The sequence below is a fragment of the Micropterus salmoides genome, unplaced genomic scaffold, assembly GCF_014851395.1.
Source record: "Micropterus salmoides isolate LMB-PRFRI ecotype aquatic unplaced genomic scaffold, ASM1485139v1 Ms_hic_scaffold_15, whole genome shotgun sequence".
In the NCBI taxonomy this organism is placed as follows: Eukaryota; Metazoa; Chordata; class Actinopteri; order Centrarchiformes; family Centrarchidae; genus Micropterus; species Micropterus salmoides.
The window spans coordinates 13,449,065-13,466,259 of NW_024040596.1; the positions used below are offsets into that span (position 1 = coordinate 13,449,065).

Sequence of the window (17,195 nt, forward strand, 5' to 3'; positions counted from 1 at the left end):
AACAACAGTAGAGGAAGCATTTAGTCACAGCAGTGTTCATGTACTTCACAGTCTTGATGCTGATATATAGAGGCAGAAATGTATTAACAAAAAAAGGGAAACTTTTCTTTACATAGATTTGGTGTTGCAAAATTAAAAGTTATGTGTGCTGAACCAAGTCAGATAGACAAACAAGATGCACACAGTCAACCACAGGATGTCTAGACCACTGATTATATACAGTATGTGACCTGTGCAGGATAGGAAGACAGACTCCACATGCATGCATACAGACAGAGCGACAAGAGACATAGAGAGCAGCAGGCAACCTCAAGATGCATTATTAACATCCTTTGATTAACCATAAGTAGTGCTCAGACCAGAACCACTGACTCCTTTATCATCAGCTTGTGGTTTTCCTTTTGGAAAAACTTCATACTGAAAAAGCTTGTGCAGCTATGAAGCCACTCTAAACATTATGTGACAAATAGATATTCAAAGGAGTTTCACTTAAAACACCTCTAGGGATATATCTAGGTTACCATCCAATAACCTTCTTGTACCTTTTAATTAAAAGAAAACGTTGCTGACAATTGTGAATTTGCTTTTTGGCCTGTGTTTGCTATTTTTTCTCCCAGTCATATTTGTCTGGATTTCCATGTCCAGACAGTCTTGGTAGGATTTAAAATGGTGGAGAAAAGAATGCACCTGATTTACAAAGGAGACCATTGAGTGCACAGACCTACATGGGTATCAAAGCAGTGTGCAGCCGGCAGGCAACGATTAGCGGGGCGTAGCTCAAACCACATCTTTCACTTACACACATTCGTGTACAAATACACACACACACACACACACACACACACAAACCTCAGGTGTATCCACATTAGACACTCCCTGTCTCTCCTTCTGAAAAGCAAAATAAGGGCTCTCAGGGGAAACGGTGAACCTGGTCGGCCAGGCACACTGTTTTCTTTTACAACAAGCCCTGGCTACATTTAACTTTCACATGACTTCTAAGAAGAAAGTCTATGGAGCTCATCGTTTTCTGATCACATTCAATGCATCAAACTTTATCTTTTGTTGCCAAAATGTGGCCCTACAATTTTTGAAAAGGGACTAAGGCAGCATCTGTAGTCTGTAGTTTTTTGGTGATGTTCAACCAACAGCACATGTAGAAGAGCTAAATGCTCTATCTAATGGTGAAAGCTGGCATTGCTCTTCCTGCCTAGTGGCTCATGACTGGGAATATTTTGGGGAAATTCTTCCGTGGTTCCCAGGGGCTCTCGCTCTCTGCCGTTACTTCCAGTAACGGCAGAGAGCGAGAGAGATGTCATCTACAGCATAGCAACACACCAATCATAGTCCCCCAAGTCTGCCAAATAGTTTATTTTGCTACTTCAAAGAGGAGGAAGAACATTTTATCAGTTAACATGCCAGGGTGTTTTTAGATGTGCAGTTCATTGGTTGGAGAGGTCAGCAGGTTACTGGTTTTTCTAATTACAGCGTGACCTGTCTGGGCAGACACATTCCATCTAACAGATTTTCCGTTTCCGCTTTTATACCTTTTTAACATCCTTTTGTCTGTGATCTAAATGAACACTTAACATGCTTTTTAGGCAGGAGACTACTCTGACACCTATAGGATGTACAAAGTACTAGCTGTTCATTGCCTAACTTCTCTTTGCTTTGATATTTTTTCAAGAGTTTTGAGGGTTGTGTTTTTCTCATCTATCGCCATCTTTCTGTGCAGACACCAACCCATGCTGTCACAGTGTCTGACTCTCATAAAAGTCTGTGTGGGTGTCTGTGGAGACCTCTGTTCAGCCTTGGGCTCTCTCTCTCCTCTATCCTTCTTTGCTCTGCTCTGCTCTGTTCTGCATTTCTGAGCACAGAGACTTTTTTTTGTAATTGTGCTTGCAGTTGAATGTCTTGCCGTCCTTAGCTCAGGAGGGTTTGAGACAGGCTGAACTAATGACCTCAGTTCCTTTGTGCCCAGCCTCAAAGGAACAGGGGATGGTGCTTATTGTATAGAGGAGCAGTTTGTATAGAGTGCTCCCTCTTCATATTTACATCTCTCTTTTTCTTGAAGGTGGCATTTCAAGATCATTCTTTATTTGAAAACTCTGTAGGTAAAGTTTATTAATGCCTAACAAAAGTGGTTAGAGCAGAATAGAAAATGGGGTGTGTTCTGTTGCAGTTGTGCAAGAGGCATGTGCAGTGTCAGAGGGGGTAATTATGTTTTTCTTGCATTTTTAATCTTGAAAATAACAAATCAGGATATCATCCACTAATGACAATGGCTGAATAGACATTCCTATCGACCCTCTAAATACATCAAATGAGGCTAATGTGATTGATGCTAAACTCACACAGATTCACCATTAATTTTTAATTAATTTTCAGAGATGCTAAAAAGCTGTAAGATTGGCCCTGCGTCTTGTTTGCTTATGGGATTAGGCTCTTTGGAAGGAATGGATGGACAGCCATTGTGCCACGTCCTCGTCCATTTAACGTTACTGAACAGGCTGTTGTGCAGGGGTTAGTGGTTCTCATGACCTCACCTGGCCCCAGAAGAGGGCTCTGCCTAATGACCTGTGCTAATGGCAGTCCAAATCTGTTGCTAAACCAGATCCCCACAGCAACCTAGGACTCCAGACCACATCTCTGGCCAGGAAATAAATTCCCCTTTTTGTCTCAGAGCTGCTTTATACATATTGTTAACATACAGAAACTGGAAGTGGAACTTTGCTAAAAGTGCCATGATTGGGAGAAATCAGAGACTGTGGGACAGCTGAAAACTCCACTTTCAAGCACAGCGGCCCCAGAGCTGTGTTCGCAGCGTTAAAATGATTGATCATTGTATGGTGTGCCCAGTCATCTATCATCCATCTCTCCTTTGCTTGGACTGTACCAGCTGTTCCTGTGACTGGTAAAGGACATTGATGTAATTAATAGAGCCCAACCGATATTTTTGGGGGCCGATTCAGATATTAAAGTAAAAAAGAGCTGATTTATGAGGCAAAATTTTATTTTGAAAATTATTTGGATTGTAGACCCCTTTCCTGTCTAAACTACACCTAGAACAGGGCAATAGTGAAAGCTGTTCTGTATGTGGGCTATAATACTAATACTACTAATAATAAATGGATTATGCTAATAAATTACAATAGATTAGAGTCTCCACAATTTAACAACAAAGAGGAGCTACAGGAAGCCATGTTAGATTATTGTTGAGCTCACGTTTTTTATATATATATATATATATATATGACCGTTTGCTACTGCCACACTGTTTCAGAAATAAATCTACAATCACGTTTGTCAGCAGTGTAGCTTTCAACACCCAACTACCGTGACATTAAACATGCTGCTGAGCCAGGAGGAAGCCGGGAGAGGGCAATGACAAATGGGAGGGTTAGCAAGTCATGAATGTTTTCAGGAGAGGAGAAGTGATTGAGTCTGTTTTTATTTTTTTATTATAATCATTTAAGTCATGTAATTAACGTGACAAAGGACCAACCCACTGCTAATACAGTCTCCTACGTGTTTCTACATGCTGAGGTAGGCTCCGGTAGACTCCAGTCCGCTGATTGTTTTCTTCTGTGGTTTTTGTGGTAAGGCAGTGTTGTTAACAGAGGAACTGCAGAGCTCCCTCTGGTGGGCAAACTATGCAACACTCATGACATCAATGAAGGATCTGTCTGTCTGTTTCTTTATCAATAGTGATATATCTGCTGTTATAAACGCTGATGCCAATTAAATGCATTTAAATCATATCGCCCGATAATATCGGCTGGCCGATATATCGGTCAGGCTCTAGTGATTAACCCCATGTAAAACCCATGTGAGACATTTTATGGCTTCACTGTAAAAGCATGAATGCATCTGTAGCTCAACAACAGTAAAAAGAGACCGTGTGACAGTGTTATTACAAATCAAGACTTTTATCATGAGGTAATTTGTCACTCTCTTTTTGTGCCTAGACTGTTGATCGGGGATGCTACCAGAAAGAAACATAAGGACATTAAGAAACATAAAACCATTATGTCACTCTGCAATCCATGTCTGTAATGCAGAGTGTCAGTGTATTATCTCTTCTTTACAAGGCCTCAGTTGTTGTAGGTATGTTCTCAGGTATGTATAGAATTTAAAAAATCTTGCTAGGAACTACTAATTGAGTGTTAGATCACAGACAACAGCTGGCTCCCTATGACCACGCGAAGATCTCTGGTAAGGATTAGTTTTTGTTGGATGAGAGTGGATAGGAGGTGAGCGGGTTATTTTTCCGCAGTGTCGGAGTGAACAATGTGCCTCACTTGCCTATAAAGCCTGGGACTGAGGAGGCCTGAGGATAGACGGTCATATTGGGACCTCACACACAATACTGCTAGCATGAATATCAATAACTCTCCAGCCAGTGGACCTGCCCTAATTTATTCCAAAGCTCTGATGAAACAAGGTCAAGCCCGTGGCAACTCAAATTGGCCACTTGGTTAATCTAGATTTTCATGGATGGGCAAAAATATGCATTTGTGTTATGCGTGCTATTATCTTTTGTCTACACAGAACTATATTTTCCTTTTAAATTTCCAGGTGTTTTCTTCCTACACGCTACCTCCTTTCAGTGTTAAATTTCAGTGGAAGAAATACAGAAATGCTCTTCCTGCCCTTTGTTTACCTTTGAGAACACTGTACTCAGGAGCGACCTTGACACTGATGGATGGCGTAAACACACACGTAGTGTCATTGCAAGATCTCACCATCAATATGCTGTACTTTCTAAGTCTGTGTTGGATAAACCAAATGAGTGCAATCATAGGCTAGTATTGTGCATTTTCACAAATATAGCATACTTGCTCTTCTCTGTTTAGATTCTTCTAGGGTAGGTCAAGCAGTTCATCTGTATTTGTGGTAATATCCTCTTACTCAGTGAGAATGGTCTAATTAAAACCTGCTTCACTTTTGTACTATGATGTAGCACACAATATTTTTCCTCTGTGCGACCACTTACTGGCCTTTCTATTTCTTCCCTGTCACAAATCTTAAAATAAAACAAGGTAACGATATTGTCTACCTCCATATTTTCTTTTCCATTCCCACTTAAATTGGTGGTTTATGAAGAGGTATGGGAAGTGTCATGGTGCCTGCCCAGTGCTACCCCCCTCCTCCCCATCCTCCTCCTCCTCCTCCTGTACTTCTTCTCCCCAAGACACACATTCACCCCTCCCTGTCAGTCTCTCTTCCCCTGGGGCCAGTGGGGAAGGCATTCCAGAGCTCAGGCCACTGCAGAGTGTGCATCAGAGGGAAAGTGAGAGACAGACAGTCTTAGTCTTTGGCATTCAGAACATTTTACAGTCTTGCTTTGCCTACAGCATCTTAGCTTTTGCATAAAGCAGCTAATTTGTTATCATTATCAAGTGCATATAAATTTGAGTTGAGGGTTTCAAAGCTGCTGGAACGGTTCCTGTTTCTGACAAGCTAAAACTAAAGACACTGTCAGATTTGTTTTCCCTCCTCCAGGGCCACCAGCATAGATGAGTAATCCTTTGAAACTAGTAAGTGAGTTGCTCAGGATAGTTGGAGTTAATGGAATTTGATTGTTGCAGACAAAATTGACATTCACGGTAGAAAATATGCCCACAGGAGGGATGTGGGCAGTCGTGCTTAAATACTTAACATACGATAAACAAGAGTGAAAAGACAAGAAAACTAGATGCTGCAAGGAAGAGATGTCACATTGGTTTCCTTTTATTCCTTATATACTTAATTCTGCACAAGAAATGAAGCCGGGTGGACAATGATGCATAAACAATGTGACAAATGTGTTGCAAGAGACCTAACACACTTGGTTTGCTTTATGATTTATTTATCACTTACATCAGTCTGAGTTTTACAGTCTTTTGTCAGGCAGCCTCATAGAGTATTTTGACTGTTCCTATGGCTACCACTGACTGAGTAAACGGGTCTGAAATTAGAATGGCCTTATGGGAAAAACACTTTACACGCCTCCATAGCATTTCACATATTGTTTGTATGGCAAATGTTTATATTATTATTATATTTTATTTCTTGAACAGATTTGCATCTTATTAACATATTAGATCTGATTTGTCCTTTCTAGATCATTGACTATGTGTACTGAGCACCCTCCCCCACGCTGTATCCCTTGTTGTCTGGCTCTCACTCTCTTCTCTGTGGGTTGCTGCGTGTTAACCATGACAGCTTTTGTGAGACTGTCACCCTGGCCTCGGAAGTACACAAGGAATCCACATTAGCACTCAGTCTAGCGGGAGAATTCCCCCTTTGGTGGATTGTCCTATGGTCATCGTGCTTTGTGTGTCGACTGAAAGAATCTGCATTAATTATAGCCTCTGTTCATTTTCTCTGTGGCCCCTAAAATTAACTAGTGAGGAGCTAATCGAGTAATTGTTTGCGTGGTTGTGTGTACAGTATATGTATATGGAGGGAAACTAGATTAGGATTATGGCTCATATTGTATAAATAGACTTTTCTATTATAACAATCTTTTGCCTAAATAGTTTGCACCGTCAATAGTACTCCTTGTGGTTTGCCTGAATACAGCAGGCAGTGGACAAACTAACAGAAACACTGCTGTTCCTCTCTGCTAATTCAGTTATTCTGTCTTGGTATATATCATGACTTGAGACTTCGCTACATTACATGCCGTAACTTACTTAAAAATTTTATTGTCAGATCTTTATTACAGTAGGCACACAATCCTAATAAATATTCAACTTACTATCACTTTCTTGTGTTGCTGCCTTGGTCATTGTGATACAGAAGGGAGATAACTCCAACATCATGTGGTCACCTGGAGGGTCACTCTGTAGGGACTCTTTAAACCACAATTTTTTTCCCCCAAAATTACATCTCAGCACAAGAAATACACACTTAACTTAAAGCGCATATCATGAGCATTACTGAAATGTTATCTATCATTTGGGCTGTGTATTGTTGGAAATCATTTGACACCAGCGTCAATATGACACCTGTTTTTAAAACCAGTACCAACTGAAGCCTGACTTCCCTTTCAGACAGACACAGTGATGTGGTTCAATAGGTCAATGTGCATCAGCTAACCTTTCTACTGTCCTCTCCTCTCGACTTGGGTTCAACACGGGTCATTGTTCATCTTTGGTGACGAAGTTTCTGTGGAAATTAATGTAATTTATTGGCGTTGAAACACTATTTAACTGACTCCCCAGAGAGAGAGAGAGAGAGAGAGACTGAAATTGAAAGATGGTTGGCCAAACGAGCCTACTTCTACTGTAGTACACTATAAGTAGAGAAGTAAAAGAGATACTCTATTTTGGTAATTATATACTGTATTTATGTATACTATTGTTCAGCAGAGAAGTGTATTGATTTACAATCCAGACCGAACATTCAGTAGACAAATGTCAAATGTACCTTTCATGTTTGAGAGGTGTGTAAGAGTTATGTGCCTTAACATTATATCATTTTATTGGACAGTTCAAGCCTCTGTTGGACAAAGGAGAGGGTCTGTGTCTTTCAGGGTGCGTTGCACTCCCTCACAAGGAGTGACAGATCACATTCCATTGCACAGATTTACTTGAGAGGCGAAAGCATCCAGCATTGAGTTTGGACAATGCTAAGTATGCTAGCAGGGGGAACAGGAGGACGCTTAGGTCATGCATGGAAAAAGATAAGGGTTTTCATTCTTTGTGGTTGACTTTTATTTCATAAGTTGATCACTTTGCTATGTGGAGTAAAGGCTCTACAGGACAACCATTCACTACATACTGTTATCACAATGTAAGAGAAACACAGAAGAGTGAAAATTATTTTAAAAAATGCTTTTATGCATTTTCAAACAACGAAGATACCTTTATCAGCATTCAGACAGTTTTCTATTTCCCTTTTTATATTTAGTTTTGATTTACATTACAGCGTTTCCATCTTTATGACATTACTGCAAATGTAGGAGACAGTGAGACGGAACATTGGTTGGAATAAATGTTTAGGGTTGACTCATATTGACCTGCTCAAATAATTGATTTGTACTTTAATGTTTATTTTTTTAAATCAATGTCTTCAAATAATATTGAACCGTTTTTAATGGGTTTTGCATGTCCTCGTGGGCTCTGGCCCTTCACTTTGATGAGGAGAAAAGAGCACGCAAAGGACTGTAATCATTTTTACATCATCTTGGGGCAGCGCTGTATAATTAGAAAGGGTTGATTTCCTTGACCACAGTGGGGACTGAAATTGCAGGCCTTTCCCCAACCAGGGTTTAGGAAAGTAACTGAAATAGCACTGGCGAGTTTCTGTCCTTGTGTCCCTCTGCGTTATAAAGTTATGGTCAGATGGCAGAGCAGTAACCGTGACACACTGCAGCCTATTCACCAGTACTTGAATGGCCAGCTTTTATGTGGCGCCTCTTGTTTTCAGAACCAACTACCAAAATTACAACTTTCGCCATAATCTTTTTAGCATGCTATATGGCTGAAACCTGTATCAGCCATGACCTGCTGTGAATGCAGCAAGTGAATGCTCTGCTGGCAGCTTTTACACTATACCCAATGTAAGCTTTGGATGGTGTTTAATAAAAATCAGTTTCCCCTACATAAGGGCATCTGTGTGTTTATAATGTCCGCCACAGAATCACAAATACCAATTCCATTATTAGATCTTAAATATGTCCATTAGTTGTCAGGTTGTACACAAATGGAGAGCTAGTGCTGTTGTCAGAGGAACTGGTGAAGAGTAGTTTGACAAAGCAGAAAGGTAGCATACCCAGTATATTATCTGCTGTTACAAATCCATCCTTCAAATCCCACACATTAGGGGCTTTATAATCTTCATTTTGTACACACACTGTTAATGAATTGTTGAAATATTTTATGCCTTTAATTAAGAGTTATAGTAGAGCGATGATAGGAGGGAGGGATAAGAAATGACATGCAATAAAGGTCCATGGCCAACACGAACTGGGGTTGTTATGGTTCATGGTCAGCACCTCAACCCCTGAGCCACCACAGTCCCCCGAAATATCCATCCATCCATCGTCAACCGCTTATCATGTGTACAGGGTCGCGGGGGGGCTGGAGCCAATCCCAGCTGACATTGGGCGAAAGGCGGGGTACACCCTGGACAGGTCGCCAGTCCATCGCAGGGCCACACGAAGACAGACAACCACTCACACTCACATTTACACCTAAGGACAATTTAGAGACACCAATTAACCGGGGGCAACCGGGGATTGATCCCAAAACTTTCTTGCTGTGAGACGACAGTGCTAACCACTGCCCCCGCGGAAATATATCGTTATTAATTTCTGATTAATTAATTTAATTTTAACACCCTTACACACAGAGGACATAGATTCGATACTGATGTAGGATCAGCAATTGAAATCACTCTCATCATATGGATCATGTTGAATGCTCTCCACAGAGAGAACTAGCTTCAGATTCCCTGCATCAAATCTTCACTATCTGCAAATCTAACTCACCGCCAGACAAACACATTTCCCTAAGGATCCTTTAAGTGTCAGTATCAATGTAGATGCAGTGGGACCCACTCAGGTCGGGGGTGATGGCAGGTCCTGGCCTTGGCTGAGTGACCTTTGGGTCATTCACAGGTTTTTCCATGTCTGAAGGCATGCAGAGGTGTCTTGCAACCTTTCCGCTTCCTGTCTCTGGCATTCTTCTTTGTTTAGGAGCCCTTTAAAACACAGAACAGCTTTGTGTCCCCTGTGGCGAGGCGGAGGCGTGGAGAAAATGGGTCTCTGTTTCTGATTAGCCCAGCAGCCCAACAACACTCATTTCCCCGAGAAGAGAAACACAATGCTAATAGTAGCTTCCCTCTTGTAGTTGAGTCTTCAGTGATTTCTACAAACCTCTGACTACAGACAGTCGTCAGTGCTAGTCCTGAAAACTGAACCAAAGCTAATTGTCATTGCTGTGGTTCACCACATCTGCAGTTCTGATTTAGCTGGGTCTGCTGACGTATGGTCTGTATTATTAGTTAGGTATTACATGTTATCTTGAGGTTGATAATTCATACATTTTAATTTGTGGCCATGATGAATGGGCAACTTTTATTCCACAGAATAGATTACTTTGCCGTTAGCAGGCTCCATGGCTAGAATGGTCTTTCCATGCAGGATTGGTTCTCAGTAAAGCAAAACCTGTTTTTTCCATCTAGGGCTTGGATTGCATTGAGCAAACTAGTATCCAGGTTAAGTAATTTGCAAGTCTGAAATTAAGTCATCTGTAGAGACTGTGGGGAACAGTTTCTGCGAGGAGAACAAATTACAGTATCTCAATAGGTGTGACAGAAAAATGTAGGCAAAATCTATGACCGCAGAGAAGTGAAATGTAGCTGTCATTAAAGTACAAATGATTAAGTGTAGGGAAGAGTGACACCATAAAAGACACCTCATGTCTTATCCTGCAAGCCAGCAGATTTTCAGACAACTGGATCATATTATACAACACAGCAACCAGTGTAACATGTTTTTCCTTTTTTTTTGGCTTTGAGATTATGATTACTAGGTTGGTTAGGTTGATGCAGCTACTAGAAACAATTATAAATCAAGGAGTGACCTGGATCCAATTTTTTGCCCTTGGTATCTCAAGCTCCTCAGTGTTGTTTGCCAAAAAATATTGGACTGTGAGTTCGTCCACTTTTAAGTTCTGTATTCTGGGCGGACAGTTCAAAAACTATGAAAACTGCATCCTTCCCTTCTTATGTCACCACCACTTCTCACTGAAATATTGTCCTTTTCTTTGTCCGTGATGTTCCTTTTTATGCTCACTGCAATGGACTTCTTCTGTCTGCCTCAAACTACAACAGCGTCACTCACCTGATGACAATGATTCTTTGTCCTTTAGTAACTACAGAGGCATAGCAGGGAACATCCAGCCAGTGTGCTTAGTGAATTACACGTTATCTTAACTCAGTGGTCAATGACACAGCCTTATTTACTCCACTAACTTAGATGTCCTTCTCATGTGCCCCGATGGCATGAGAAATGCTTACTGGCTCATGACCCCGGGTTTAAATACATATTATGTTGCCCTGTGTTTTTCTTGTCCTGTGTGTGTCTCTTCTGTTTTTCCCCCAGCCTGTAGCAGTCACATTTGTGTCCCTAGCAACCTGCGAAGAGACTTATCTCTGACATGTTTTCTGGCCTGGCAACCTGTAGCTATTCTTAGTGTCAAGTTGATTTCATTCAACTGTTTTTATTTGCGCTTACTTGTAACTTCAGCCTTAGTTTGACTTGTTTACACCCTTGAGGGAAATTTTGACAGCAGAACCATACTGCAAGATGTGGGTGGTCAAAAGTGTTTCCCCACAGAATCAGCAAGTATTCTTTCCCATGCAAGGAAATTTTAACTCACCAACTCACATGGGACTCATTTATTACGTGGATACAGAGTATGAACTTAGTCAGTATTTGGCATCTGTTCCGCATCAACCCCTGCAGGCATACACAAAGCTCAGCAAAGAGGAGGTATGTGAGGAATTATGTCAGTAAACTTTCCCTCGAGGGCAAAAAACAAACAAAACATTGCCTACAGGTGGATGCTGGAATGGAGGTGGGGCTTATCAAATAATGTATTGAGCAGAGGCAGTGGCAGATGTTGCACTGTTTGCAAACAAAGCAGTGGACTAGGAGCTGTGGTAAGAGCAAAAAAGTGGGCAGCGTAAATAAAACCACCTTATTGCAAAAGGTACATTGGATATGCGTTCCATCCTAATTTCGGTTTTCTGAAATTGGCTCTCTTTCAAGCTTTGTTCCATTGAAACAAAAACTGGATGCATGTTCGGTATTTCAGTTTTGTTCAGGATGATTACAGGAAATCTCAGTAAGAGAGACCACTGTATGTTGAAATCCACCATTATCAGTGCTGTGTAAGCTGATTTCTCTGCAAGCCTGTGCCACCTGCCTGTGTAACATGGTTGCATAACAGTAAATTGAAACTATATGGATGTAGTAAGTTGTTGTTGTGTGAAACTTGTGAAAACTCATTTGATAAATTGGAAAATGTTAAGTTAGCAACAACATGTTTGCTTTGATCCTGAAAAGCTGCCATCTTTGGGTTCATAGAATATATATCCTACTTAAAAATGCCAAGCTTCTTTCTGCAGCAAAACAATGTTGCCAAGGTTTCCTCTGTTTTTACAATGCTGGATTTCAGACTCAGGATGGTAGTAAAAGAAAATGATGTGGTAGGTTGTTTGGGTTGTTTCAGTTTCAAGGTCAGTTTGGTCATCTTTATTTATCTTACTACATCACAGAACACATTTCTGCCTAAAATTGTATTTTGGAAATGTATCTAACAATAATCATCTCTTTGGGCAGAATACTACAGAAGTCACCTATCCAACTAGGTGACTCTTGAGTGCTAATATAGTTTTATAGTTAGTTTACCTTACTGAAGCTTTAAAACTCTGAACATGATGGGTATATGGTAAAGGAACATGTAATGCACAGACTATTGTACTGGTCAAATAACATGATCCATAAAGCCTTTTTAACAACTATGTACAACAATAGCATAGTTTAACCATATGTGAATGTAAGCAATGATAAGTGCACACAAATTATTGAAGAATCTGTGCATACAGTTTTTAGATAACTGGGCGCACATCTAAAAGCTTGGCTTTACCTGATTGGTTCATTGAATAATTAAAATTACTTTATGTAATGTGAAAGAATTGCCACTAGTAATGTTAAATCCACTAAAAATTAACCCCCAAATATGTAGTTCTTTGCAGCTTTTAGACTTGTTAGCTCATTGTTTTAGCTTTGTATGCTCGAGTCTGACCATAGGCTGCATACAAGCGCTGACTGTGTGCAAATTACAAATTCAACTGGCCCAGATTTAAAACCAGGAAATGTAGATTGGCCGGCTATTTTCAGCAGCCTTTTAAAAGCCTCTTTTAGCTTTTGGTAATGACACAATTTAAACAATGCAAATGAATGTTGTAAAAAATTATAATAGCAATGTTTACTGCTTCAGTTTTGAAATATGCAATCAAATTCTGCACTTTAGGGTCCCTCTCCCGTGATCCCTAAGGGAAGTTTGTCTGGAGAGTTAGGTGTTTCTCAATGTGGTGCCTCTGAATATTATGTTCTTAAACTACCGCAACACACGCATTACAAATAAAATACCTTGTTTGGAGATGGCTGTACTTGCCAGTCCAGGTAAGGTTAAACTGATGGTTTTCATTGTAAATTTTTAAATTTATTTAACACATATTTTCAGTAGAGAACTTCCCTACTTGTGACCGTCAGTAGCCAGATCTTTTGAAAAGCGTGGTCGGATCTCACATGAGAAAATGTTGACTTGTGAAGGAAATGATTGTTTCTAGTCACTGAGCCTGATTTGGAAGTGACTATGGTATTGGGGGAGTCAATTAATGTCTTTACATGTAGTCCTACAAGTGTGAACACAGCTGCACAAATCCTCTCATTCTACCTTCAGTTTGTTTATCTTGAAAAACACATGAAAGAAAAATGTGCTTAAGACATGACACTAACTAAGAAAAAACCTGGAAACATGTGACCTCAAGGACACATGTGAAAAACAGGTGATGATACAACCGCTTTCAGGCGATGATGTACTGGAAAATTATGTTAAGCTTAGGTTCAGCCAGTGTGCATGTGCACAATTTCTAGTATATTTCTGCTTGTAAAGTGCTTAGAGTGCAGAGCCCTAAGAGACAGCATTGTGCGCTCATTCACAGTACACACATGAGTACTTTGTTCAATAATTTTCAGAGTTTAAGTCTGTGTGTGTTTGTGTGTTTGTACTGCTTAAGGTCAATTCATAACTAAATAGGTAGCAAAATGTAACGACTCCAATTACATGAGCTAGTAATAACTTTGTGACTCCTCAACAGGTGATGTCCACAGCCACAGCGCCCAAAGAAGATTTCCACCTGAGGGAAATCCTCAACCTGAGGGGCCTGGCAATGGTCACCCTAATGTCCTGGATGATGTTTTCAGATTAAGCCTGGCCAAGGGAGTGTCCATGTCTCTTCCATCCTCACCTCTCCTGCCTCGGCAGTCCTACATGATGCCCCTACGCCCTAGCAAGAGATCACCAGGTAGTGTTTGTACTTATATATATATATTTTTATATGATTCCTGATGTTGTTGCTGTATTGCAACTGGGTAACATGCTCTCAGAACAAAACACTTCTGTTCTGTACCATTCTTTTTACACTATTTTAGTCTTAAATTGGGATCTGCATTTGTCTCATTGGGCTTTGTGTACATGTGATCATTCCTGTCTACCTCCAAGTGCATTGTTGAACACCTGACAGGGCTCCAGCAATGACAGTCCCTCTCAGCCTTAAAACACAGCTTTTAACTTAAACCTCTCTGAAACATGCCAAACTATTCTGAACAACTGTTACTCTTGAAAAATAAAAGTCATACAGAAGACAGGAGATGAAGTAATAATGACAGCTGGACTGTTCTGGATCCTGGCAGTTAGACTGGGCGCTAAGACTTGTTACAGAAGATTGTTTTTGTCACTTCATCCTTGTATTTGATCACCTTGTGTCGAAGCAGCGGCCTCTACAACTGCACCATGTGTTTACACTTTACTGGCTGGTAATGGGCATGTGTTTACACTAGATCTAATTGTCAGTCCTCCCTGGCTCCTTCTATTCACCATGTTAAGGACATGCTTGTCAGCAGCTGTGGGGTGCTTCAAAGCATGGGACACCTTTTGTAGGTGCTTTGTAGGAACTTGTCTTTGTATTCTGGAGACTTGGCAAAGAGGAGAGAAATCCTTTAAGTGGTCAATGTGGCCCCACTCACATGTGGCATTCATCTGTGGGCTATCTAGCCTTTGTTTAGAGTGGTTACAGCTTTGATCTGTTTAGTATAAAGATGAATTGATGGTGTGGGGGTAGTGTGGTTTAATCCTAATGGAAACTTGTGTCGTTCACATCTCTATTAAGAAAGTGTCGTTTAGCTGGTCAATGCTGTTAAATTAATGGGAACGGCAATTTCTGATTTCAGCTACAGATTGGGATGGAAATATTGCGTTTGCTTCAGTGTTTTTCAAAACTGATTTGCTTTGCAACTCTTCTCAATTCTCAGTGCAATGCGGTACATTATGCAAATGTTCACTGGTAAGCCTTATACATAATTGCATGTATGCTTTGCCCCCAGTTTATAAAAAAAGAGGTAAAGCAAGACAAATATAGTTTAATAACCAAGTAGAGTTTAATTTACTCTGCCCCCACTCAAGTTAAAACAAATCTATTGAACCACCTTAGGTGAGACAGGATTTGTGATGACCGTTTTAAACCCATCAAAGAGAGCGCTGATGAAATGTACATTTAAAGGGGGGGGGGTGAAGAGAGAGAATAGTCTGGGTTTGTGAAGGTGAAAAGGGCCCTGGGGACACGGGAAGGGGAACGCTCATTAAAGGAATATTCCCACTTGGGTGCTCTGAGGCAGGGAAAAAGGACAGAAAAATGGACTGACAAGATAGGATGTTATGGAGGACAACCAGGGAAAGCGGGCTGGGGGATGGACTTGTTGGCTCTCCTCCACTGTCCTCTCAGGTAACTGTGAAAACCCGTAGGGGGAGAGTTCACACCTCCAGTTAATAAACACATGCTGCAGGAAATGTCTCAGCTCTGCGACGAAAACAACTTGGGTCATAATGCTGCATCTCTTCTTCCTGAGCCCGAGAAGCGAGCACAGTATTCATTCATTCATTCATTGCGATTATGCAGATGTTCTTCTAGAAACAAAATAAGATTAATTCATTTTGATTTACCCCGGATTTCTTGCAGGAAAGCTGGAATTATTGGTACCATTTCAACACAGTCATGGGGTAAAGTTCAGAAGGGTGCTGGCTTTGGTGGCTGGTCCTATTAAACCAGAGCCAGGATGTATAAAGCCGATAATACTTTGTTCTTAAGCTGGCCAACATTTACTAAAGGTTTCTACATACCTACCCAGGTCTTTTGTCAGCTAGTCCTGTCAACAAGTTTAATTATTTACTCAAGCCTTACCACCCTCATTTATTTATACATGCAGTACACATCCATCAATGCATTCTTTCACACATCCATTTGTTCTCCTCCACATCCAGCCATCGCTGAAGGCTTTGAGGGGAAGTGGTTTCACAGATTCAGAAAGCATTTTGTGGCTTGGCTTCATTTCCTGACACATTGGATAATCTATCGCAGTTTGGACGGCTCCAACTTAGTGGTTGTTCTTTTCATGAAAACTTCACAGGGGACAACAGAGAAACATTGAGCTAATTAGGAGTGTGACGGATACCCGAGCAGCAAAGTCCTGGTGGCGTTGAGTGCTACAGCTTTGATCAGCTAAGCCCAGAGCTTAACCATGAAACACAGCACCCTTGCATGTGTTGAGCAGCACCTAGACTTTATAGTCTTGATAGTTTACAGGCACCCTAAAGGCTCAGGGGGACATTTAGTTAGTTAGTAAGAATGTTGCCTTAATGGACCCATCTTGCTCCAACCCACTACAGGTCAAAGATCACGTATCTTAAGTGGTTAGAATATAGTTGATGACACAGTAAATGAGGTTTCAAGGTCTTTTTCAACAGTTAGAAACTGCCCGTGCTCAACCTCTGACAGTCTCCTGGGCATCTACACAGTGACCTCCTCTGGTAGTAATAGGTTACTGTGCCATTGTGGGATTAAAAGCATGAGTCGTCCTCAAGGCTACACTGCTTGGTGAGTCGCGCATGTATAAAGAAGACGCTTTTGCAACTGTTGAATGAGCACTCGAGAACTATACGACCACACAATATTTACAACCACACTGCATCTCTGTGGTATGAGTCCTGTAACAGCATTGTGTAAATGGCTCTAGTCAGTACATCAGGTGTGATGGAACAAAAGATGTCAGTGAAAGTGGAAGAGTGGTGAATACAGAGGTGATTCTGGTGCTGCCACTCTATGTACATTGGATGTGTGACCTTTCTGTAGTCACATGACCGTGCTTTGCCATGCTTTGCCTCTGTGCCAGCCTGCAAGGGATCATAAAACAGCAATTCACATGGATTTATTGCTGTCATAGGCAGTGTATCATTTTAATTGGTGTATCTGCAGTGAGGCCACAGGGGGAATGGCCTCCGGGAGGCTGTTGTGTATATTGAAACGAGTTAAGTGGATTTTTCTTTGAAGGGAGCTTTGGCTTTCTGTGGTTCTGAGAC

General features: G+C 41.0%; 1 protein-coding gene across 1 annotated transcript in view; it reads left to right on the plus strand.

The window, feature by feature from the left end:
• tanc1b (tetratricopeptide repeat, ankyrin repeat and coiled-coil containing 1b) overlaps positions 1 to 17,195 on the plus strand; it is a 101,045-nt gene that overhangs the window by 19,293 nt on the left and 64,557 nt on the right. Inside the window, exon 3 of the mRNA XM_038720424.1 lies at positions 13,882 to 14,088. Within this exon, the coding sequence (XP_038576352.1) occupies positions 13,882 to 14,088 (207 nt within the window). The remainder of the gene's footprint in view (positions 1 to 13,881; positions 14,089 to 17,195) is intronic.